Source organism: Camelus bactrianus, chromosome 6 (genome assembly GCF_048773025.1).
Source record: "Camelus bactrianus isolate YW-2024 breed Bactrian camel chromosome 6, ASM4877302v1, whole genome shotgun sequence".
Taxonomy (NCBI): Eukaryota; Metazoa; Chordata; class Mammalia; order Artiodactyla; family Camelidae; genus Camelus; species Camelus bactrianus.
The window spans coordinates 73,708,584-73,733,033 of NC_133544.1; the positions used below are offsets into that span (position 1 = coordinate 73,708,584).

A 24,450-nucleotide genomic window follows, 5' to 3' on the forward strand; every position below is an offset into this window, starting at 1 on the left:
AAATGAATGGCTCTCTCTGGAGGATGGGTGTAGTTATGCATGAACACCAACTCATCAACTAGAAATAGCATTTATTCTGTTTTAAAATTTGCCTTCTGACAAAATGGTGACTGATTGTTGACCTTCAATGATAGATTAATTAATGATAGATTAACTTTCCAATTTATTCAAGTAATCATGCTTTACTTCTGTAAATAAGGTATGTTTTAAAATGTATCATCTAGCAGGGAGGATATAGGTCAAGTCGTACAGCGCATGCTTTGCTTGCATGAGGTCCTGGGTTTAATCCCCAGTACCTTCTCTAAGAATAAATAAATAAACCTAATTACGTCTCCCCACCAAAAAAAAAAAAAGTTATCGTATAGAGTAGGGGTCAGCCAGATCCCTGTAAGGGTATCTGTAAAGGGTCAGATAGTATTCTAGACTGTGCAGGCCGTCCAGTCTCAGTCACAACTTAGCTACTCAGCTCTGTTGTAGGGTAACAGCAGCCATCCATGAACAGTGTGTAAGCAAATGAGCAAGGCTGTGTTCAAATAAAACCTTATTTATAAAATCAGATGGCAAGCCAGGTCTGGCCTTTGGGCCAGAATTTTGTAACCTTTGTTTTAGACCAGTGGTTCTTTAGACTTAAGCATGCATCAGAATCACCTGGGAGGTTTATTAAAACACAGATTGCTGGGATCTACTTCCAGTCGCTGATTCAGGAGATCTGGAGTGGAGTGTGAGAATTAGCATTTTTTCATGTCTAACAAGTTTCCAGGTGATGCTGGGAATTATGCTTTGAGAACCACCATTCTAGAGTTGTTACTTAATCTGCTCTTAAATGGCTTTAAGACATTGTGCCTCTCTTGGATCAGTCTTTCCATTTTTGCTATATAATGTTTCCCAAGACTGTTAACCTACATCCTTTGGGTCTAATACTTCCTTGAGGTCATTTTGGTTACTTATTTTTATGAAAACTAAATCCAGACTTAGTCCATTTACAATTCACCCAAAAGTACTGAGTTAACATTCTTTTTGTGGTAGTGTAATGAATGATGCCAGAGAAGATGAAATGGAAGAGAACCTGACTCAAGTGGGCAGTATCCTAGGAAATCTGAAAAACATGGCCATAGACATGGGCAATGAGATTGACTCTCAGAATCGACAAATAGAACGGATCACACAAAAGGTAAAAGCTTCTTAGTGCCACAGGAAAATGAGACATCCAGTACAGTGTTTTAGTAATGGATGGATAAGTGTGCTAGATATTTTGGAGGAGAACAGTGTGATAAAATCCTGTCCTCACAGGTTTTACAGTTTTGATGAGGTGGCAGTTCTCACACTGAAAAACAGTAGTCAGTTCCTCCTATCTCTTGTTCATGGCAGTTGGTTCATTTTGAAAACAAGACCTTGGAATGAAGTGGTTTTATTTAATTTCACACATGAAGTTTACAATCTCCTCTAACCTTTGTGTGGGCTGTTGTCTGTTTGTTTGTTTTTTTAACCCCCTGAATGAGCGAGTTAGCTTTTGGAATGTCGTTTTGTAAACTAATAACAAATTAGCAAGATCCTGAATCCTTTTCTCATGAGTCAGTAGGTAAAAATCAGTTCTGCAGAATAGTTCTTGTGGGGTGGACACACAAAAACAGATAGAGTCCTGTGAGTAATGAAAAAGTATGATTGCTATTTTTTATTTCACACCATATAAAAGATACTGAAATTAAATTGTATTCAGTGTTTGGTTATGTCATATCTAAAAGCCTTTCTTATTTATTGTTACTTCATTAAAATCTCAGTATACTTTAAAGACTAGGGTAAGTTTTTAAGCTTGACTCTGTTGAATCACTTATGGATTTCATTGAGGCAAACAATGGATCATAAGATGTTTTCAATGATGTAAAACTATGAGAACATATAGAATTCATGAAATACTGGCAAGTTCTTCTATTATAACGTTGCATGTTTATACACTGAAGTTTTTCCAAATGAATTTGATACTGTCACTTCCTGCCCAAAATGAGTTGTATATTGTGACTTTGACTATTTCCTGAATTTTCTCAGTGTGTCAGTTACTCTAAGCATATGAAATTTAATGTTTATTAGAGTAACTTACCTTGTGAAGTAATGCTGATATCTTCCTCTTTTTTTCAGGCCGACACCAACAAAGATCGTATTGACATTGCCAATGCCACAGCAAAGAAACTCATTGACAGCTAAAGCTGCTGCTGTACTGCTTTATCATTTATTCATTTCCCTAGCTCCTCCTTCAAAGTCATTACCTTTCCACAGTTTGAAATGTTGGTTCCACATTATTCTAATCGAGAGGTGATATGGAAGAAGATCTAAGAGTAACAGCCTCCCCCTGTTTTTTAAATTTTCTCTTTTTCCCTTGAGGGTAGACTGCTGCTTAGTCTTGGAAAATACTGGAGTATTTTCTTTCTCAGTTCATACTCTTAGATTGGTATTCAGTTATCATATATAGTATTGTTTTTCATCCTCTCCATTTACTTTAGCAGATTCTTCTGCTTTCAAGATTTGCAAGCATTCCCAAAGACAGCTATGTAAAAGGAAGCTGGGGGTGGTGGGGGCAAGCACAAGGAGGAGAGGCAAGAGATAAAGAGGTTGTTACCTCAGTAAAACCTGCAGACCATAAAGCAAAAAGTTGCATGACCACAGTGAACATCTAGTTGGGTTTAGTTAGTATTTAAGTTGCAGTTATTGCCAATTTAGGCTAATGCTTGGTTTTGGAGCTTTTATAGACAATATTTTTGTTATACATCACAACTTTGCAACCTCTGCTCCAAAGGAAAATAGAATGAGTTTTCTCAAAGTGAGCTTAATTTCTGAACTCTTGGTGATTCATATATGTATATAGATCTGTGATCCCATTTCATATTGCACCATATAGGAACACGTGGTATAAATGAATGGCTGTTTATTTTCATATTAGTAGTAGTATAGTCCCATTTCAGGCCTGTTAACCTCATAAATTTGCTGTTAGTCTTTGAAGAAAAAAATATGTAAATATGTATATATAACATGAGAATTTCTCTCTAAGGCAGGGCTTAAAATTTTTTGAAAAAGTTTGACAAGGTATATCATGTGAATTCAGATTTACCTCAATGCCAAGAATTATGTTTAGATAGGAGAAAAGAAACTTGATCTCAGGTAGAAGATAGTTAAGTTGCTTTGAGTTTTATGTAGCTTTAGACTTTTTAAAAAAAACTAGAATTTATTCTGTTTAAAAATGATTTAGAAAATTATGCCTTTGGTTTACCTATTGATGATTGCACTATCATTCTCTTAGCCTTTTGTATTGAACTTCCAGAATCACATTTATTTAGGTCCTGAAGAGTGTTACAAGAATCTAGTGTTTGTCACCTTTATTTAAAAACTAACTTCTGCACACTTCTAAGCTATTAATGTGGATTGGTTTGACGAATAACCACTGTTTGATCCTTACAGTTAAATTTTGTAACTAACTAATGGAATTGTTCTTTCAAATAGGCAATGTACTTCTGTTACTACTTTGGGGGGGAGGGCGGGTTAGGGATCAGTAATTTCATCAGCTCTTATTTGACAAACTGAATAAAGCAAAGATCCATAAATCAAAAAGTACTCCAATGAAGAGCTGCCTTTAGCACCTTTCCCATTTTTGTTGGAAATACTAACAGGACTTTTCCCTTCAGTGATTTGTTATGAGGTTCATTTTAATCATTACTAATCTTTTATTCATTTGAGCTTAAATACACTAGCAACTGAAAGGATAATGTTTAAGAATGAAAACTTCAGCCCACTTACTGGAGAACTTTCAAAGGCTTAAAAGGAAAATACTTAAAGGGAGATTTAGTTAGGCCCTCAGTAGTAGAAATGTCTCATTCCAAAAGAAGTAGTTTGGGGTCTATTCTGTACTTAAATGCCCTCCTAAAAGCACTAAAAAAAAATTTTAACACTGTTATGGCTAAAGAAAGTAGTTCTGAGGATACAATATTTTGCTCCAACAGTATAATTGTTTAGAAGTGTTTAAGGCACCAAATTGTCTGGATTTACACTATAGCTCTGCCACTTGCTAGCTAAATGCTGTAAATCCATTTCTGTGCCTCAGTTCCTTGTATGTAAATAGAGATTACTGATTCCTACCTCATAGAATTGTTGTGAAGACTCAACGTGGTAGTGCATGTAAAGCTCTTAAGAGTAGTGCCCAGCAAATATAAGAGCTTACTAAATGATACTACTATTCTCTCTAGAGTGGCACTCTTTTTGGGTCAAAGATCTCTGTGAATTTGATGAAAGACAACATAGCCTATCTCCTCAGGGAAATGGACACACAAACACACACACACATAAATCACACTTAAGTGGGTCTTGAAAGCCCATCCTTGGATCCCAGGTTACAAACTTTTTCAAAGCTTCTGTGACTGAGAAAAGAGGAATGAGAACATAGAAATTAGGTTCATATTACACTAGAAATAGAAGCTGTTGACTTAAAGCTTTCTCTAATTTTCTCCTATAACATTATCTGGAAACTTGTTTCTATTACTTTTGAAAGTAGTAACTGAAGTGGTTAGCACAAGCTCTAGAGTCTGACCATCTGGTTTCAAATTTTGATTCAGTCATTTACTAGTTTTATGACCTTGAGCATAAAACTGACCTATAATTAAGGAGTTTAAATACGTATCCTCCACTGAACTTAATTTTTTTTTAACAATAAGCTCCCTCTTCAAGTTTCCAGTCTCATAATGACAATGATCTTTATCCCCTGTAGTTGTGCCTGTTTTGTTACCACACTTCAACTCTAGATCTTTTCATGTCATGTGTGGATTATGACTCGCCCCTTAAGCTTTTACTTCCCAGACGTCTTGTACTCAATTGCACTTAGAATTCGTTTCTTTAAATGCTGTTCTTCCACCTATTTTATTTTGAGGGGGTGGGTAATTAGGTTTCTTTCTTTATTTAATGGAGGTACTGGTGATTGAACCTAGGACCTCGCATTCACACTAAGCACACGCTCTACCACTGAGCTATACCCATTAAATGCTATTCTTTAGGTTACCCTCTTACTAAAATTCTATGTTATCTCAATTACATTCCTAATCATAATTATATTCCTAAGGTTGATATTCAAACTCCTTATTCTTTAGTCATTTGTTTTTCACCCTATTAATATAGTATTTGCTCCAAGCCTTCCGTTTCTGTACAGCTTGCTAAATTCTATTTTAATGTCTTACAGGTGAAATAAATGGCACCATTTATTGAGTGCGTACTCTGTCATGGGCACTGTGCCAAATTATTTTATGTATCTTTTCACCAAATCCTCATAATATATCTGAGAGGTAGGAGGTATTCCTCATGTTACAGATGAGAGTAAATTGTTCAAATTCATAAAGCTAGTGAATGATGAACTTTGGATTCAAACCAGGATCTTTCTGACTCCAAGGCCCATGATCTTACTCAGTATACTACACACTTCCAGCCGAGCTCTAAAAGAAGGTAGGTGAGTTAGGGCTGGTGACACCAGAATCTTGTTCTCCAGACCACAAGTTAGTCCACTTTGTTAGCTCATATTTAAGTCTAAATACTTGTGTTCTGTATCTTTGGGACTTCATTTAGTCCCTGCCCTCAAGTAGCTCAGTCTAGCAAGAGAGAGATGAATATAGAATATGCTACTGTTAACAGATGGAGCTGTTAATTCGGCTTAGACTTCTCAAGAAGAGACTTAGACATAGGGAAGGAGCCTGTTAGTAAGAGAGGGCATTCCTGACTGAGCAAACAATGTAAATACAAGTAAAGGAGAGAGACATTGCACTCTAGGTTTAAGGAGTAGAATAATCTCGTATGACTGGACTGGCAAATGAGAGCCAGAGGGTAACTGGAAATAAGGCTGGGTCCAAATTGTAAAAGTGACTGAAGTCAGCAGTCACTGATTCTCATAAGGGTGGGGATTTTTGAAACTCCAATTAATAGTTAAAGAGCTGGGGACATTTAAGTTGTTTGATTTGTAAGTTCTGATGTATTAATGATAAGAACTGACAAAATATTTAGAGAAATGTTCATTGTTCAGTAGATCAATAAGATTAATTAAAGCTTATTAAAAAACAAAACTCAATTGATAATGATAAACTGGCACCCCCATCCCTCCCAAATTGAGAAACAGAGAATAACATGGGAAAAAAGAATCCCTAGACCAGATTTAAGGCGAGAGAGGCTTTTTTCATATAAACACTATGTTCCTGGGGGCTCTTGAGTTCATGGTTAAACTAGGTTTGTAAAACGAGAACTAACTATACATGATAAATAGTAGCCCCTTGGCTAAAACAAAACTTCAGAAAACAACAGAGTGCTAGATTTCTAAATGTTCATGTCAATATCTGAAATCATCTATCTTTATACCTTCAGTTTCTCTTAATAAGCATGATTTCAGGGCCACAAAAATGTTTATCAGTCACATGAAGGCATTTCAGTACTCTTACAACCTGAACAAGACCATGAAACATTTCTTCCTAATCAGTTTACTTTCAAACAAAGGGCCATTTACAGGTTAAAGTTCTCCTGTCTTCTTTCTTTAAAGTATTAACATTTCTTCCAGCCAAAGTTCATTTAAAAATCTTTATTTAGTATATCCTCTCATTCAGAGAATAAATTTGATAAACATAGGTAGTTATAAAATATTGTAGCAGTAGTTTTTTTATAGGTAACTTAATTATTAGAGTTTTAAATACAAAAAGGGAAATGGATCACCAGAAATAAAGACATTGTTTCTAACAAAGTTTCAGGAAAATCTTGATTATTAAAACCCTTGTATCTCACAAGTTTTGCATATACAGTTTTAGCTCTTCAGAGCCCTCTATCAGTAAGGCACCTGCAATAGTAAAAATAAAAATTTGCTACTGCAGCCTTGGGGGAACATCTTAGTATTGTGTTGTTGCTTCTCTGACAAAGTACACTTTTAATCAAGACAGTCATATATTTATGTACATCCTAAATTCCAAGTATAAACATTGCAATTGAACTGACAGACTGGAATAAAATCATAAACCTTTAGATTAACCATAGAAGCCTCTCATGAATTTCTTGAATTTCATAAAAATATGAAATGTTTGTTAACACAGAGGTGGAACGGCAACTGACTTTATGAAAGCTTATACACTGAAACACGAAATTTCAAGCTGTAGTGGAGCTATTCTGGTACCAGGCAGCATCCCCTCCCTGTATAAACAGCAGCTAGCTACTGGGTTCCTTAAAGCCAAACTAATGATGGTTTTGAAGATCAGCATTGTCCTTTGCCCTATCCATGACTCAAAATGGAAGACCTCCTGTCTCTCGATTCCTTTTAGCTTATTTGAGATGAGCCCTGGAAAGGAAAGAGATCACTGAGTGAAATACAATCTCCTGGAGTATCGTCTCCTTACTGCAGATATCCTTGACAACAGGAGTCTTTGATTCAGCCAGATTGTGACAGGTTCCAAGTCAGGGTCCTATAAGGTTCCCACACTCCTGGAGAGCATCATGCAAACTTCTTCTTGGTGGCTGTGAACCTCTCCATGTACTAAAAATCATGAAAGAATGTATGTGTTACTTTGTCATGAGTAAATAATAAACCTATTGGTTATTCAGGGTTTTATATGATTTTTTTCCTTTAGGTTTTTATTGGATATGGTCCTTCATTTCCTACAAAATCCACCTATTCTAAACTCAAATTTAAAGCACATGGTTTTATCGGTTTTTTTCCCTTTCAAAAGATAAAGATGCTTTACAAATAAGCTGTCTAGAGAAAAAATCATCTTGGCATAATACCATTTGGCTGATTCTCAGAACCCACCTCCAAAATGGGGAGCAAATACTGATATAAACTATATATAAAATACTGATATAAACAGGATTATACATATATCCTGTAGCTATAAACATTCACGTGGGTTACTTCACCTTTCTTTTCTTTGCAGTGATTGGAAATGCAGAAGTATACTAATACAAACCTTATCATAGCCTTCCAGTTCTCGAAGTTTCTTTATTTCAAAAAGGTTGCCTTCCACAGCAAGCAGACAGATCTGGGAGTCACTGAGGATGCTCTGTGGAAGCATACTAAGCTCAAGACAGTTCTCCTCCAGACGAAGAACTTTAAGGCGAGGACAGCAAGATATCTTCACTGAGATCTGAGATATCTATTGCACAACAATTTTAAAAAGGATAATGGAAAAAGCATAAACATTATAATGCTTTTTTTTTTTTTACTAAATTAAAACAAAAATCTTTACTTGACTATTTGTCCTAGTTCTTTCTTTTACCGCCTCCATTTTCTCACTACCCACTCATTCCAGAAACCTCTTGTGATCCAGCTTCTGTTACTACTCCTCCACTTTTGGGGGGGGGGGGATGCTTTTTGAAGGTCACCAGTGGCTTTTTGGAAGCAAAATTTTCTGATAATAAAAGTACTGTTCATTATAGAAAGTGTGAGAATCACACAAGTTTACCTGTAATCCATCACTGTAAACATTTTAGACATTTACTGCCAATCTTTTATGTGTACATAGATGCCAGCCACTTTACTACCAAAGTCAGGATTCATTGCCATCATTCCTTGTTGCATTTGACTGTACTTTCTATCCTCTCCTTGAAACTCCCACTTCTTGTACTTAAGTACTGTGTTTTTCTTCCTATCTTTTGAATCACTCCTGATTTCTGCTTTCCCTTCTTGTTTCTATGGACATTTTTCAAGCAGCAGTTTCTAATACTTAGTATTCAATCTTTCTAAACTTTCTCCTACAAAGCTCATTCATTCTTAAAGCTGTCACTTCTGTTACCTATCTACATTCATATCTGTTCACCTCTATTCCATTCCTTTATCTCGTTTTTAGTAAAACACTGGATGTTTCACTATCATAACCTACTCAGCATGTCCATTCTCAATAGCACCATTCTTTCAGGCCCTTGAGCTCAATACCAAGCAATTATCTTTGACTCATTCACATCTTCTGCCCTTTATAAGTGCTCCAAGTCACCAAGTTATATGTACCCTGCCTGGTATCATCTCAGGCCATTACCTGGGGCCCTGTTAGACATGCAAATTCTCAGACCCTACACCAGACCTACAGAATCAGAAACAATGAAGGTGGGAGCCCAGTGATCTCTTAACAAGCTCTCCCAGTTATTCTGATAAATACTAAAATCTGGAAACCATTTGAGGCAGCATAGGTGAGTGAAATGAGTATTCAACTAGTTTAACAATATTTTTTCTCAAATATTCAGAAATTTTTCTGAATTTTTTTTCAAAAGCTCAAAAACATACAATATCCACCTTAAGGAAAATATAAGGCCAATCTCCTCAAAGACTGAATTTCATTGTAATGTAAGATCACTACAATCTAGAACAGTTTTGTCTAATAAAACTTATGTAATGATTGGAATGTTCTGTATCTGTTCTACCAAATATGGCAGCCACCAGCCACATATAGCTATTGGGCACTTGAAATATGGCTAGTGGTAACTGAGGAACTGGGTTTTTTAATTAATTTAAATTAATTTTAATGCCATGTGACTAGTAGATACTATAATAGACTCTGCAGATCTAGAAGCATAGACACTAGAAAAACAAGATCACCTTGACTCACTATGATTAATGTTTCATCATTTATGCCTTATGTCCAGACCAAAGTTTGTTTCTCCAGTTAGATACATATTAACCAAAGAGCTTCTGAAGTTATGGAGACAAATTTCAAATATTAAAATTAAAGCTCTCCAGCAATAAAATGGGCTATCTCTAAAAATCCCATCACTGACAGTTTTTCAGCAAAAGCAGGACACAGACTTGACAAAAATGTCAGAAAAACGACAACTGAATTAACTTTGATGTCCACTCCTGAGAATGTATGAGTTTAAGCCTCTTTTCCACTCTTATCTTCCTGATATAGCTCCTTGCTAGATTATTTGAGGAGGATCTGTAGAACTCAAAATTTGTGAGGTAATATTTTAACATCTGAAATTACCTCACCCTGTTACCCATCCCACCCTCCAAAGAACACCTACACAACAAACATACCCAGTGTCTCAACTAACTTCATAACACATTGGCCTTGAAATTAGTCCAGCCCATAGAATATACCTCTCTCCTAGCCTCTGATACCCCGCTCCATGATTATAGTTTAGAGAACAACAAGTAATTTAGGAGAACATAAACCCACATATATGATGTAGAAAAAAAATCCTTAAGTTCTAGACCTGGTTCTGGTTGAGGTTGAGTTCAATGACCTGAAGCTCCCCCACTGCATCAGGGATGCTCCGAATCTGGTTCTTGGAGAGATCCAGTACATCCAGGTGCCGCAGACTACAAAGTGGTGGTGGTAGTGCTCGAAGCTGGTTCCCAGAGAGGCTCAGGGTCTTAAGGGCGGACAGTTGCCCAAAGGTAGATGGCAGCTCTCTCAAATGATTGTTGTTTAGGCTTAGTGTCTCTAGTTTTTTCAGATTGCATAACTCATCAGGAAGAACAGCTGGCAAAGAAAAATTTAAAAACCTGAATCCAATATAGCTGAAAAACACCTTTGATGAACTTTATAAAAACTATATAGCAAACTGCTATGCCTCTTGTTAATATACATAGGCATTTCATATGTGCCATTTTTAAGTACTGCATTTTTACCAACATAGTCTTCAGAAGGTGAGGGTGCCATCAAAATGCAGGAAAGCACCATGTATATAAAGGGCTGCCTTTGTGAAGAGGCCACTGTATAGCAATTTTGTGGGATTTGAAAGGCCCTCTCCTTTCCATCCCATCCTCCCTTTCAAATTAGCAGCAAAATTAGCTGCTTACATTACATCCCAAAGATGGTCTCTTTCAAATCCAAATTAACCAAGTACCAATCTTTACACTACCAGAGGAGGCTTACAGATGTAATTACAAGAGATAGAACGCTAGGATTCTAATATTCTCTTACATCTTGAGCTTCTGAACGGTTTCATAACAACAACAAAAATCAGCTTGTAAGAAAATAACCACCTTTTTTTTTTAAAGATTCTGATACATTTATTTGAAAACCAGTTTTATAGCATTATAATCATAATCCACATTCTATTCCAAAAGAAAAACCACCCTTCTTAATAGCTGAGCACTAGCAAAAGCTTCCCAGATGCAAAAGCCATACTCAGTTTGTTGTTGTTCAAGGAGAGGCTCTTCAGCAGAGTGAACTTCCCTATAATCATAGGCGGGAGACTCTCGATCTTGTTGTTGGACAAGTCGATGGTCCTGAGATTGCTTGTCAGCTTCTGCAACTCTGAGGGGAACTGAAGAAAGGGGTTCACAGCGCGGAGAGTCCCTTACCTAATAACTTCACCGCCCGCCGTCCCTCTCCCTTAAAACTCTCTAGTCAGGTCCCTCCCAGTCTCACCTCGGTCAGCCCACGGTCCTTAAGCTGAAAAACACCAGTTTTCTGCGCGGTTTCCACATGAGCGCGGAGGGCACTGTTTCCCATCCTAGCGCCGCGGTTCAGGTCCCTGCGGGAAGGAAGCGCGGTTGTCACCGCTGGGTCCAGGCACCCAGCCTCCCCATCGGCCTCCCGGCTGGGTCTCAAGCACCAGCTGTCACCTCCTGCCGAAGCCTGGATCTTGCGGGACAGCCCAAGGGTGGCAAGAAAGAAAGGGAAGAACACCAGGCCCAGGCAAGAAGCCGCTAGTTGCTTAGGGAGGATCTGGGATCCTCGAACGCGCCTTCTACCCTTCAGCTTACAGCCGGCTGTACAAAGGAAAACTCGGGACCCGCGCTCGCCGGGGATGCGCTCCCTGAGCTTCCGCCCGGGCGGAAACGCCCTGTGACGTCATCGAGCCGCGCGGTGCGTTCCACTCACTCTCCGCGCCATCGGAGAAGGTGGCTTCCAGCCATGGCTGCGGCGAACCCCTGGGACCCAGCGTCCGCACCTAACGCTGCCGGGCTACTGCTGGGCCATTTCGTGGCTTCAGGGGTGGTCACTCAGGTGTGTGGGGGCGATGGCGTCAATAAGGGGGTGCACACCGTGGCGACAGAAGATGGCTGTGAGTTGGTGGGGCTGGCTGCGGGAGTGGGTGTGAGGGTGCTGGCTGGGGGCTGTACTAGGGTCGAGGCAGGTGGAACTCCTTGCAGGCAGCAAAAGTGACTGGTCCTCAGTGGGTTCTGCATAAGCGGGGCTCTGAACAGATGGTGTTTCAAGTGTTTTCAGACGAGTTATCCCAGGTCAGTTCGTGAGAAATAATAAAGACTGATGTCTCCCTGCTTGTTTTCATCCAGTGATGATACCGCTTCTAGATTGTATTGGGTGGTGTGGTGGGGAAATACAGGTACGGTAGTTAAAACTTACGTTCCCAAACAAGGCTCGTTTGTGTGAAATATTGAAGCCTTACAAGAAACATCACTGGGCGGCGGGGGAAAGCACGCATATTTAAAGACCGGGAAAAAAAATATATTGGCGAAAAAGAGCCGAAAGACCTTGGAACATGAATGGAGGAAGGGATTAATTCTGAAGAGAAAAGAGTAAGACTAGCCAAAGGGCTGGTAGTTTTTAGGTTCGGCAGGAAGAGCATGTTCATAGGCCAAAGGGAACGAGCCAAGGAAGGGAGAAATTGAAGATGTGAGGAAATAATGGAATAGAAATGACAAACATGATAAAGGAATGGGGAAAGTGGGATTGAGAGAAGGGAAAGAAATTTTGAGATAACGAGGGAGTTGAGGAATTTCACTAAAAAGGAAAGTGAGAAAAGTAGAAGGTAAAATGATCTGCAGAGATTAGCAATATGCACATGATGGAATGTTTATGGAAATTGCACAACTTTTTATACTTAGAAGAATCATTAGAGAATTCTACTATCTACTTATGTAATTTTAAGATGAAGAAACTAAGACCTAAGGAGACAAAAAAAAATGTATCCAAGATTACTCAACTGGTAGAGTTAGATCCCAGAGCGCTCCCTTTACTGACACATAATGTAGTATTATCTCTAAGATAAACTGTGATGCATGATACTGTGACATTATCTTGAAAGAGTTTAAACTTCTGTTGGAGAACTCTTCTAGATTACTTGAAGACCTACTAAATAGACCTAATGGAGTTCGGGAGAAAACAAGGAGTAGTAAAGAATGCCTTGGAAAATAGGCAAAGTAAAACCAGCCACAGCACCCCCAGTTCTTGCCTTCCTCACTTCTGTGTTTTCTTCCTGCCAAATTGCCTAGTACCTTTACTTGTATCATCCAGTTCTGTAACAAAGTAATTTGGTAAATTCATACTATAAGATGTTTGGGACGTAACCCTCTATAACATATTGGTAGAATATATAAACACCTAGACCAAGGATTTGAGTCTCTGGTGAGAGAATTTTAGATATTGATGGTGAGCTGTTTATTGGGCTGGTGGTTGTTTTGGGGAGGATCTTTCTAGTGTCCTTCAAGTAACACTAATTAGATAGTTAACCTGATTTGCCTACCGGTAACATCTGCCAACCCATAGCTCCTTAAGACCATCTTACAATCTTACTGCACAGTTAGACCCAATAAGGAAACTGCAGATTTGTAGCATGAGATTTTACTTTAAGCAAACTTTACCTATAAAAACCTACTTTTATTAGAGAGATTTATCATTAATTCTTTCAAAATGATGTATTATATGATCCCCTTAAACAGTCTATCCCTTAAGTGTGCATCATCCTATGTACATTAAAAATTAACAGTGAGGGTTAAAATTGTGATATGATGCAACTCTTCTAGACAGTGTAGCTTGTTGAGCTTTGTTCTGTTTTGATCTATCCATTGGAGGGTGATTTAGTGAAAGAAAGGTAGGGTTAACTGTCTGTAGGATAACATGGGATACTGCTTTCACTTATGACCTAGAAGTGCTTTAGTGGCCTTATGTCCTTGATATTATTCCAGCAAGCTTAAGTGAGTCACAGTGTCTTGATCAAAGTCCATCTACTAGCAATTCATAAGATAAGGATCTGGACCTTCCCCAAACCCTTCAGAATCTATTTTCTAATAAAATAAAAAGAAAGGTTACCACACATACACAGTCTATTTTCTCAGTCTGTATACTGCACTTCTCTGTACCCTCTTCCCCCGTTTTAAAACGAGCCTCTGCTATACTGCCTCCCTTTTAGTGTCCCCCAGCTAGAATTTAGTATGAACAGGAAAGGACAAAAAAGAAGAAAGCATGCCTATAGATACAAGTTTATATATACATATCTCACACAGTGTTATCAGGATTTTTATGTTAAACATAAAGATTTTGGATTTCATCTTCTAGCAGCAGAGTAAACAAATACCCTAAACAGACTCCCAGTGGCATGTAAAGTATATAATATAATATATAATGGCAGTCGTCAACAGTAAAGACTCCAGTATTCCCCAATCCTTGCCTTTTTTCACCCCCTTTTTTAAGGTGTAGGGCTGAGTCATAATTCTCAAGTAATTCAAATTTCTATTTACTAGAGGAGTTTGGCTGCTTTTTCTTTCCTCCTTTTTGGCTCCCTTTCTTGAAAATTCTTGTTTTCTCTCTGATTTCTTTTGCATGTTCTTGGCTTAGCTCAATTACCCTGTTGATGAACCCAAGAATTTACTAATTTGCATGTGTGCAATTAGTTGTATTAGTGTATAAACATGTAGGGATGGAGAGGGACCAGAGAGTGAGTAGATTACAATGAGTAATGGAAAATGTTTTATTTACGTTTACCTTCTATCTAAGAGAGAGCAGAAAGAAAAGTAAAAGAATCAAATTGATATGATGGAAATGCAGATTAGACGTATTCTCATTTCAGCCCTGATACGCATTGGCATTGTAAAGTGGAGCTAATACTTAGCCTCCACAATCCTCAATTTTGCCATTAGTGAAATATCTTGTGTTGTGTGAATGGCATAACTATCTGTTGAGTCACCTGAGGCAGAATCCCTGGAAGTCAGTATTGACCTGACTTTATCCCTCACTTCCCGTATCAACTAGGACTTATGAATTCCATCTTCCCAGGGACTAATAGCTCTGCCCTTCCTTTTTAACTGCTACTTACCTAGTTCAGATTCTTATCTCCTCACTTGGAATGCTGTAGCAGCCACCTGTCTAAATATCTAACCTCCAGTCTACCTCCACTAGCTATTTGCTTGTTTTTTTGATGTTGTTGGTTAGTTACCAGAGTAGGTTTTGTTTGTCACACTGTTGTGAAACTATTTTCACAACTTTTTTTTTTGCTATCCCCAGTGGAAGCCCTATATTCATTATGCAGTCACTCCCCATTTCTTCCTCCCCGCAGCCCCATTAAGTTTATTTACCATACTAACCCCAATTCTATTTCTAAAATATGTGTTATATTATTATATACTTCATCAGAAAACTTTGAGTTGCTCTCATTTTCTGCATTATGGTTGCTTATCGTAGCTGTTAAGATCTTCCATAATTATGTAGGAAACTATATTTCCAGAGTCATCTTCCCCTTGTTCTCATGTATATGTTAGTACTAGCTGACAGTTATTGAGCATTTATAATGTCTGGTTCTTTACAGCTGGAATGCCTTATCCTTCCCATCCATCATGAGCTTGTTAAGGGCAGAGAGCTTGTTTCATTCATCCTTGAATCTTCCACTGCCTAATTCAATAAATGTTTATAAAAGTGATTATCTTCAGTCAGGAAACTTTTGCTATGAAGGGCCAGAGAGAAAGTATTTGAGGCTTTACAGTCCATAAGGTCACAATTAAGCTGCTGCAGTGTGAAAATAATATGAGATAATGAGTAAATGAGTAAGAGAAGTTGAGTTTCAATAAAACTTTTTTTCTGAACCTTGAAATTTGAATTTCATGTAATTTTTCATGTCACAAAATTTTTCTTTTGATTTTTTTCCTTCAACATAAAATGTAAAAACCATTCTTAGCCCTTAAGCTATACAAAAACAGTCAATGGGCTGCATTTAGTTCGTAGGCTATAGCTTCCCAACCCCTGGACTATATGATGTCTGAAGTTCTTCATATTGGAAACATTCTAGAAAAGAAGAGGATACAAGAAATTATGGATGAAGCCAAGGGATGAACAAGATAAGATTCTTATTCTGAGATAACCTGCAATTTAAGATAGCAGTATAACAGAATGAAAAGATAAAAAGAAGGTGGGGGTAGACTTTTTAGAAGAAGAATAATGCGTGGACAAAACATTCCTCTATCCAAGAGAGTGAGAATGTGGAAAGAGATGGTATAAATGACTTGCAGCCCATAGAGGTCATTTAATGAATCAGGTGAATGATTCCACGGCCTGGGAAGTGTTTGATTTTAGCACCAGGAAGGTCTGAGAGACTAAGTCTTAGTCATTTGTGTAGAATGATTCTCCAGCAACCTCAAACCTTAGAATTTTCTGGTAAGCTATCAGTAATGCATATCTATTGTGCATTGTACTTTAGGAAATAGTACAAAATGTTTTTCTTATCTTTTAAATATTTGGGCAAGGGATTTGTGATAGTGGAGGTTTTACAAACAGGACATAAACATTGCTACTGTTCTATTTCATTTTTCAGGGGCAGTGTTGGATATAACATATCCTCATATTTTGGACCCACAGGCAATCTGCTCTAATGCACACAAACTTTTTCTAATATGCTGCTGCTTTCTCTGTTCACTTACCAATAGGATATGTTAAATATATCTAAGAAATCAGATTCTTGCTTTGTGAACTTCTCCAGACTACAGCAGATCACAGATATTCAAGCTGAAATCTATCAGGTAAATTATGTTGGAGTTTTTACTTTCTACTTCTAGTACAGGAAGAAAATCTTAATTGGTTCCAACAGCAATTCTCCTGCCCGTAGAACAGTGTCTAGCACATAGCTGTACATGTGTTTCTTTGCAGTTGTTAATAGTAGTAATGGTCATAGTAGTAGTTAGGAGTAGTAGCAGTAGCACCAAGGGGCTTGCACACCAAAATGAAAAGCTTCAGTAAATCCCCTGGGCTCTCAGCACAAATCATCCTCCTGCTTTCCTTAAATATTCCTGGATTAAAGATTGTTTTTTATCAAAGTTTAAGTGTTACTTCAACATTCTTTCTGCATGAGCTGTTATTTTTGTTCCTAATGTAGAAAAACCTGGAAATTGAACTCCTAAGACTAGAAAAAGATACAGAAGATGTTGTCCATCCTTACTTTCTGGGTAAGTGCTTTAGTTAAATAGGTAATCACTGGAATTTCAACTTTTTCTTAAATTACTTTAAATAGGCACCAGGCTGTAAAATTACAAAAGTTTTTCCAGGTATTGCCCCAAAGCTAACAAAGTCTTATTTGTGCGCTCAAATAGAAGTCCCTTTGGCTTACAGTGCAAGTAGTATAAAGAATGACCAAGGTGGGAGCTCCTCAAAGTCAGTAGAGCTTAAAAGACAAAGGTGGTCGAGGAACTTTGCAGATTAAAGGATGCTAAAGGGATTGGACAGCGAAAGGGATGTGACCACAAGTGTAGTCATGGATTGCATATTTGCTTTGAAGATTTTTTCCTATAAAGGACATTATTGGGATATTTGGTGATGTTTCAATATGGGCTGTATTAAATATTGGTAGTATTGTACCCATGTTAAATTATCTGAATGGGATACTTATAGTTATGTAAGCGAATGTTTCTGTTTTGGGAAATACACGCTGAAATTTTAGGGGTAAAAAGTCTTGATGTCTGCAACTTACTCTCAAATTAGTCAGCAAAAATATATGTCTGGGTGTGTAGATAAAGAGGGAAAGAAATGAAACATAGCCAGATGTTAACAGTTAGTGAGTCTAGATGAAATGTATGTGAGAGTTTAATCAATAAACTAGTATTGAAACTTTTCTGTAAGTTTGAAAGTTCTTCCAAATAAAAATTTAAAAGAAGAGGCAATTGGTAGCCATTAACTGAATTCTAGAGAAAATATTGAAATACTCAAAAGTAGCTTTTAAGATAAATATTTGTTTTTTTAATATTCATATAGAATATTACAGGCAGAGATGGGAAAAGAGACTTTATGTGAGGAATACAGCTCTGGCTATAAAAAACTGAACTAGGAGTGGAATTGAAAAATATGAAGAATTTAGCACTAGATTTCGTTGTCAGTTGGAAAAGTAAGAGAAAATAATTGAAAATGAAACCGCTATTGGTATTAAAGATAGCAAAGGGGCTATATACCAGAAATTGACACAACATTGTAAACTGACTATATGTCAATAAAACTTTTTTTTAAAAAGATAGCGAAGGGGAGATATTTAGGAGGGAAATGGAAGAATTAATTTTTGACATTGATAGTATTAGTGATTTCAAATTGTACTTGTTTTATTGCTAACTCTACTGTTTCTGGTTTGTGTAGCTCAGAAGTGTCATACTCTGCAAAGCATGAATAATCATTTGGAAGTGGTGCTCAAAGAGAAGCGGTCCCTCAGGCAAAGACTGTTGAAACCCATGTGCCAAGAAAACTTGCCTATTGAAGCTGTTTATCACAGGTTAGACTAAAAAGTAGATATTAACAGTTATGTATGTTTTCTGAGGGTAATTTTTGTTTAGACTAACAGTTATTTCATAGCATAATTCATTTAACAGTGTATGAGTGATTGTATCTGTTAATATTATTAATGCTGATACGTTAAATCAGAAAGAAAATCCTCTACTTTTTAAAGAACTATAGCTATGTTGAAGAGAAAGGCATTCCTTTTGCCATTATGTCTTGGGAATTATAAATAATGACTTTAATGAAAGAAATTAGATCATATAGTAGGGTGGGTCAAAATAATTTTTATTATATATAGATGATTTTCTGTGACTTAAATTTATTGTTGCATTAATGTTGCCTATATATATAAATACTGTTGAGAGATTTAAGCAGGGACAGATGAAAACAATGTTAACTAAAAGGAGGAAAAAAACAATTCTGATCTCTGCTGTTTGTACACCTCAAAGCCTTGGGCAGGTGATTTAAGTTTTTGCCTTAGTTTCCCAATCCATCGAATGGGGATGCTTTTGATTGCCCTCTTTCTTATAGGAGTATGGCAAGTATCAAATTGAAGATGTAGGTTATTATTTATAATAAATAATAATAAAATTAAAAAGCAGGTATCTGGGGATCTGTTTGCTAACTTTCTCTACCAGCACTTAACTAATCCTGAGCAAATCAGTATTTTCTCTTAAGTGTCAGATCTTTTATCATGTAGTAAAATAATACATATACAAATCTCATTCTTGTGGATGTATTTAGTATCTATTCAGTATAGTAAAATACCATTAATGTGTATATTATACATTATACATATCAGAAGAACTAAGTAATGATTTTAAAGCATTTTGTAAACAGAGATTCAAAGTAGTTTCATGTGTAGGCTATTTCAGTAAAGTACATTTATCCTAATTGTCTTCACCCTTCACTAAGTGAGTACATTGCAATGGAATGAGGTTTTACCTAGAGAAATTTTTTTTAACTTACATGAGAACGTTGTTAACATTGACTAACATTAGGTTACATTCCAGATATGATTAGTATTGTCTCTTTCTGTTTTTCTCTTTGGATGGCAAGTTAACTCCTGCTTAAAATGAAAGAGGACCTTTTTTATCACTGATATTTCCATGAATGCAGGAAGATTATTAATGGTTCATTGCGTAGATTGTAGTTCTCTTATTTCATGTTAAAAGCCATAATTAAAGGGGAAAAAAAGAACACAAAATAACTACACTAAAAAATAATAGTTGACCTTTTTCTCCCTTCTTCAGATACATGGTACATTTATTGGAGTTGGCAGTAACTTTCATTGAGAGATTAGAAAACCATCTTGAAACAATTAGAAATATCCCTCATGTAGATGCAAATCTAAAAAAAATGGTGAGTATTACCAATAGCATTTAAGTACTTCATCAACTCCTTTCACAGTGCTTTTAACTGTCTCTAGTTCTTTTATACTGGAATCTCAAATGTGTAATCTCCTTGTTTAACTTTTTGGTGGTTAATATTATAAGCAAATTATTTTTATAAATCAAGATACCTTTTCTTTTTTTACATCATTTTTCTTTAGAAGTCATTTTACATTGTTTTATTTCAGTATTTAATAAATACATGTTAATTGTGCAAGGGACTATAAGTATCATGAGAGATAAAGAGATATGACCAATGCCTGCCCTCAAATTCTCAAGGTTTGGTAAGGGAGAGTATAAATACTTTCTACTGTATGTTATTGTATTTGCATGAGTACAGCAGAGAATTATAAAGAAGTGCTATTAAGCACAGAAAAGGGGGATTGTTTTCACTTTAGGGAGATTGGGAATAGGATGGAAGGTAGGAAAACTTCAAAAAAGGTTTACACAGGAGTTAGTAGCAAGCTGAATCTTCACGGATTGGTGAAATTTGGATGTGATCAGAAAGAATATTTCAGATGAGAGCAGCAATGTGAGGAAGGACGTGAAAATTAAAGAGCACAGGTTGTTTGAGGGAAGAGTGGTACTCCACTTTGGTTGATGCTTTAAGTATTGAAAGGGAGATTAACTTGTGGTTAGTTTATGGAATGCCTTAAAAACCAGACTAAGAAGTTAAGACTTTGCATACTGGGGAGCCAGTGAATGTTTTGTTTTGTTTTGTTTTGTTTTTTAGAGAAAGACACAGAGTGGTGACTTGGTCAGAACTGTACCTTAATCCTAGAGAAAATATTAGATAGAGTAGTTGGAGCCTTGCCACTCAAAGTATGGGCAGAGCATCATTGTCACCTGGAAGCTTGTTAGAAATGCAGAATTGCAGACTTTATTCACCTTAGACCTTCAGAATCTGAATCTACAGTTTAACAAGTTCCTCAGGTGATTCCTTTGCACATTTAAGTTTGATAAGCTGTGGGTTAGAGGACCAGGCAGAGGAACCACAGGCAGAGGAACCAAAGGCAGAGAAACAATCATTCAGAGAAAAGATTTAAAAGATAAGAATAAAAAGGGATATGTAGAGTTTTAGATTTTGGAGATCAGATTCCTAGCATGAGGCTACTATTTGGACAAGGGACACATCCAAGGTAATGAAGTTTCTAGCCTTGGTGACTTGAGGATGAGTATGATCAAGAGGTTAAAGGAGTGAGTTTTTTGACATGTCTTGCACAGATAGTAAATGGTCAATCATGGTTTGTTGAACTGCAGTTAAATCGAGTTTAACATACTGAATGTGCAACCAGATGGAGATTTCCAACAACCTGAGATGTGGGGCTGAATTTAGGAAGGAGATTGGGTTTGGCAATATACATTGAGGGTCATCTACATTGAGGTAGTCATTGAAGAAAAAGCAGAGACGAACTCACAAAAAACAAGAGCATGTGTGTGAGAAGCAGGAGCTTGCAATTTTAAGGAGCCTTTGATTAAGGGGTTGGAAAAGATCAGTTGTTAACTTTTGGTATCATAGCTGTTTGTGACATAATGATGATGTATTAGTGAAAGATGTGATTTCTCTCCTATTTTTCCCTTCTTTCAAATGTTATAGAGCATGGCTTTAGCAAAGATGGATATTTTGGTGACTGAGACAGAAGAACTGGCAGAGAATATACTGAAGTGGCGAGAACAACAGGAGGAAGTCTCCTCTAGTATCCCCAAAATAATAGCTGAAGAAAATTTTCTTCATAACTGTGATGTTATCATATCTCCTTTACCTTTTACTTCTAAAGTTAGTGTCCAAACTATTAATACCAAGTAATTATCAGCTGTATATTTTTGAATTTTATGTAGTCCTGTGAAGTTCATTTTTAGTCAGTTATAACATGAATATTTATAGACTTTGCTGCTGACAATACTGAAAGAGCCCTTTTTATATTGAAATACTGATTCCAAGTTCATTAAGACCAACTGAATTTTCCTTTGTTTTTCATATATTTTCATTCCACTTTTCAGTAAAATTCAAATATAACTGATAATTTATTAATGTGAGCTCATTAACCATATCTTAAGCAGCAGTCTTTATTATGCAGTTTAAAAAAAAAAGTTTGTTTCTGAATTAGGAGAGTCTTGAATCTGAAAGTATGTTGATTATTTCTGTGGACTGTTACTAAGTGTGCAAAAAAGAGTCACAAAGCAGACCTGGCTGCTGTCCTGTGAAAGGCCTGGTTGGCTGTCATCTGGGAACTTAGATTTCAAGAGGGTTTCCTCCACTCTCACTGTTAAAGAGTTGCTTGCTGTGACTGAGGTGTTTGCATGGTTTGGTTTGTACTGAACATCTGTTTTCACCCTGGGAGTCTAGAATTTTGGTACATGCTAGGCAGAAGGTACCTATGTGACTAGCCTGCAGTAATTACCCTAGCACTGCAACTTGAGTGAGCTTTTGTGGTAGACAACAATTTCACACATGTCACAACTCAGTTGCTGGGAAAATTAAGCACATCCTGTTGGATTTCACTGGCAGAGGACTCTGGAAGCTTGTACCTGGTGTCTGCCAGACTTCGCCCCCATACACCTTTTTCCCCTTTGCTCTTTTTGCTTTGTATGCTTTTGCTGTAATATATCATAGCCATGAGAACAAAAATACACAGGATTCCTCCAAGCATATCATCAGACCCAGGGCAGGAGGCGGTCTTGGGGACCCTGACACACTAAGCAGTTCCTGAGGGTGTTCATTGACAGCCTTAGGAATAGGCAAAGAAGAAAAGTAGATCAAAGCAAAGAAAAAGGCACATTATGGTAAAACTTTCAGAGGTTTTATCTTAGAAATTGCTCAGATATTTTACCTATCTGAGGTTATTATGCATATAAAAGGGACTGGTATACTAACACTTTATCTCAGATTGTATTCTTTTGTATCAGTGGTACAACTATCACTGGCTTATTTTCAGACTTGGGGTTCTCTTTTCTTTAAAATGTATGCTTCATTACTTTTATACTGTTGCATTCTCTGTATAACCAGCGTTCACTCATCTTTGTATTCATCACACACTTTAACACATGAAGAGCCTCAACACAGTGGATGAGTTAAGTTGTTGTTCATAAGGAAGCAGGATCATCACCAAAAACTGTCCTGCTAAAACATGTTTTGAAGTCTATTTTGCTGACTTTTGCAAATGGGATATAGAAGAGTGGTCCTAATTTCCTGAATATTGCCTAGACACTTTAAGCAAAACTTTTAGTTGTATTCATTAGAATCTGTTGAAGCCCAGCCTTGATTTCAGACATCCTGCAAAGCTTTTTCTTCATTTGATTTCATGATTTTCTTCATGATTTCTTGATATCTTGTCATTAATATTGGTAAGTCTGGTTGTTTTTTGTTTTATTTTGGGGTTATTTTGTCTTTTTCAAAATAAAAAAAATAAACCTGCAAGTTCTAACTAAAATTTTGTGAGGCTCTTGTCTGAATCCTGTATGATTGAAAGGACAGATTCTCTATTTAGCATACACAGTTAAAGTGTAAGCATACAGGCTATCTGATTAACAAAAGCTTGGGGTAAGTTGAGACTGAGGTCTACTACAAAGAGAAAAGCTAATTTAGCACTGTGCTGGGTCAATAAATGTGGATCATTTTTTTCCCCTAGCTTTTAGACATGTGGATACTAAAAACAAACGAACAGAAAAATAGCTCTGGAATGTCCTTCTATTTACAATAGGAGGTGTGTGAGATTTCTAAATTCACTTCCAGCATAATAATGATGCCATTTTATGAAGCCTATTCTGGAGGAATTGAAGTACTGCCTGGTTTTTCCAGCATTTTTCTTATTTTACTCCTTGCTCAGACTCTGATCCATGATTCTGCCAGACTGATGCCCATTATCCTCTCAAACCTTCAATAAAGTTAGGAAAATTGTCTGAGGAATAGGAAAACCCAAAGGGTTTCTTGACATGTAAAATAGAGTTGAGATATTAATAAAAGTAATTAATATATTGTGGAATTTCCTGAGATACCTGTAAAACAAACATTTCCTTTTGAATATATACCCAGAAGTGGGATTGCTGGATCATAAGGTAGCTGTTTCTAATTTTTTGAGTAACTTTCATACTGTTTTCCCTAATACAGTCATTCTTCCCACCACAAAGCACAGTGAATAGAGAAGCCACTTAGGAGACTAGGGTTCCAGATGAACTTGAATTGTAAACCAGCTGTCCCTGTATTCAAGGGATGGGACCTTTCAAAAAAATGAGAGAGGAGATGGGATAGGTAAACTATTAGTACCTGCAGGACACACAAATCAAAGGCACCACCATGACTCTACCACTACTACTGGAGTACTAAAACAGCCTCCTGACTGGTCCTTGCACTTCCATCCTTCCCCACTCGGCAGAATAGTCTCAGAACAGTGGCTAGAGTAATCCTTTAAAAATATAAATCATATAATTTCACTTTTCTCCTTAACACTTTACAACAGCTTTCCAGTTTACCTAGAATAAAATCCAAAGGCTTTATTTACCACGGCCTCATGCTACTTCTATGATTCCCTCTCTCACTCCATTCTGCCCCCACTGGCTTTCTTGCTGTTCCTCTAGGCTTTTTCCAAATTCTTGGCCTTTACATTAGCTGGTTCCCTGTGTCTGAAATTGCCCTTCCTGGT

General features: G+C 37.0%; 3 protein-coding genes across 10 annotated transcripts in view; 2 read left to right on the plus strand and 1 right to left on the minus strand.

Moving 5' to 3' along the window:
• SNAP23 (synaptosome associated protein 23) overlaps positions 1 to 8,241 on the plus strand; it is a 39,709-nt gene extending 31,468 nt beyond the window's left edge. For both annotated transcript variants that reach the window (XM_045524376.2, XM_010965200.3), the window contains 2 exons: positions 1,027 to 1,171; positions 2,134 to 8,241. In XM_045524376.2, coding sequence (XP_045380332.1) covers positions 1,027 to 1,171; positions 2,134 to 2,199 — 211 coding nt within the window. In that variant the 3' untranslated portion in view covers positions 2,200 to 8,241. The remainder of the gene's footprint in view (positions 1 to 1,026; positions 1,172 to 2,133) is intronic.
• LRRC57 (leucine rich repeat containing 57) lies at positions 6,575 to 11,791 on the minus strand. 4 transcript variants are annotated; one of them, XM_010965201.3, is made up of 6 exons: positions 11,699 to 11,774; positions 11,361 to 11,466; positions 11,118 to 11,256; positions 10,198 to 10,466; positions 7,959 to 8,144; positions 6,575 to 7,528 (listed from the first exon to the last, which is right to left on the minus strand). In XM_010965201.3, exons 2-6 carry the CDS (start codon positions 11,442 to 11,444, stop codon positions 7,487 to 7,489), a joined length of 720 nt encoding a protein of 239 aa, XP_010963503.1. In that variant the 5' UTR covers positions 11,445 to 11,466; positions 11,699 to 11,774; the 3' UTR covers positions 6,575 to 7,486. The 4 variants fall into 4 exon arrangements, with proteins under 4 accessions (XP_010963503.1, XP_045380327.2, XP_045380328.1 ...); XM_045524371.2 differs by having other exon boundaries at positions 6,575 to 8,144; positions 11,699 to 11,791; XM_045524372.2 differs by having other exon boundaries at positions 6,575 to 8,144; positions 11,680 to 11,767.
• On the plus strand, positions 11,786 to 23,241 carry HAUS2 (HAUS augmin like complex subunit 2). 4 transcript variants are annotated; one of them, XM_010965203.3, is made up of 6 exons: positions 11,786 to 11,942; positions 16,592 to 16,684; positions 17,038 to 17,107; positions 18,282 to 18,414; positions 19,673 to 19,781; positions 21,408 to 23,241. In XM_010965203.3, the coding sequence occupies exons 1-6, from the start codon at positions 11,850 to 11,852 to the stop codon at positions 21,615 to 21,617; spliced, it is 708 nt and encodes a 235-aa protein (XP_010963505.1). In that variant the 5' UTR covers positions 11,786 to 11,849; the 3' UTR covers positions 21,618 to 23,241. The 4 variants fall into 4 exon arrangements, with proteins under 4 accessions (XP_010963505.1, XP_045380330.1, XP_045380331.1 ...); XM_045524375.2 differs by having other exon boundaries at positions 11,812 to 11,942; positions 16,480 to 16,684; XM_010965204.2 differs by having other exon boundaries at positions 11,870 to 12,000.
• Positions 23,242 to 24,450: the final 1,209 nt, after the last annotated feature.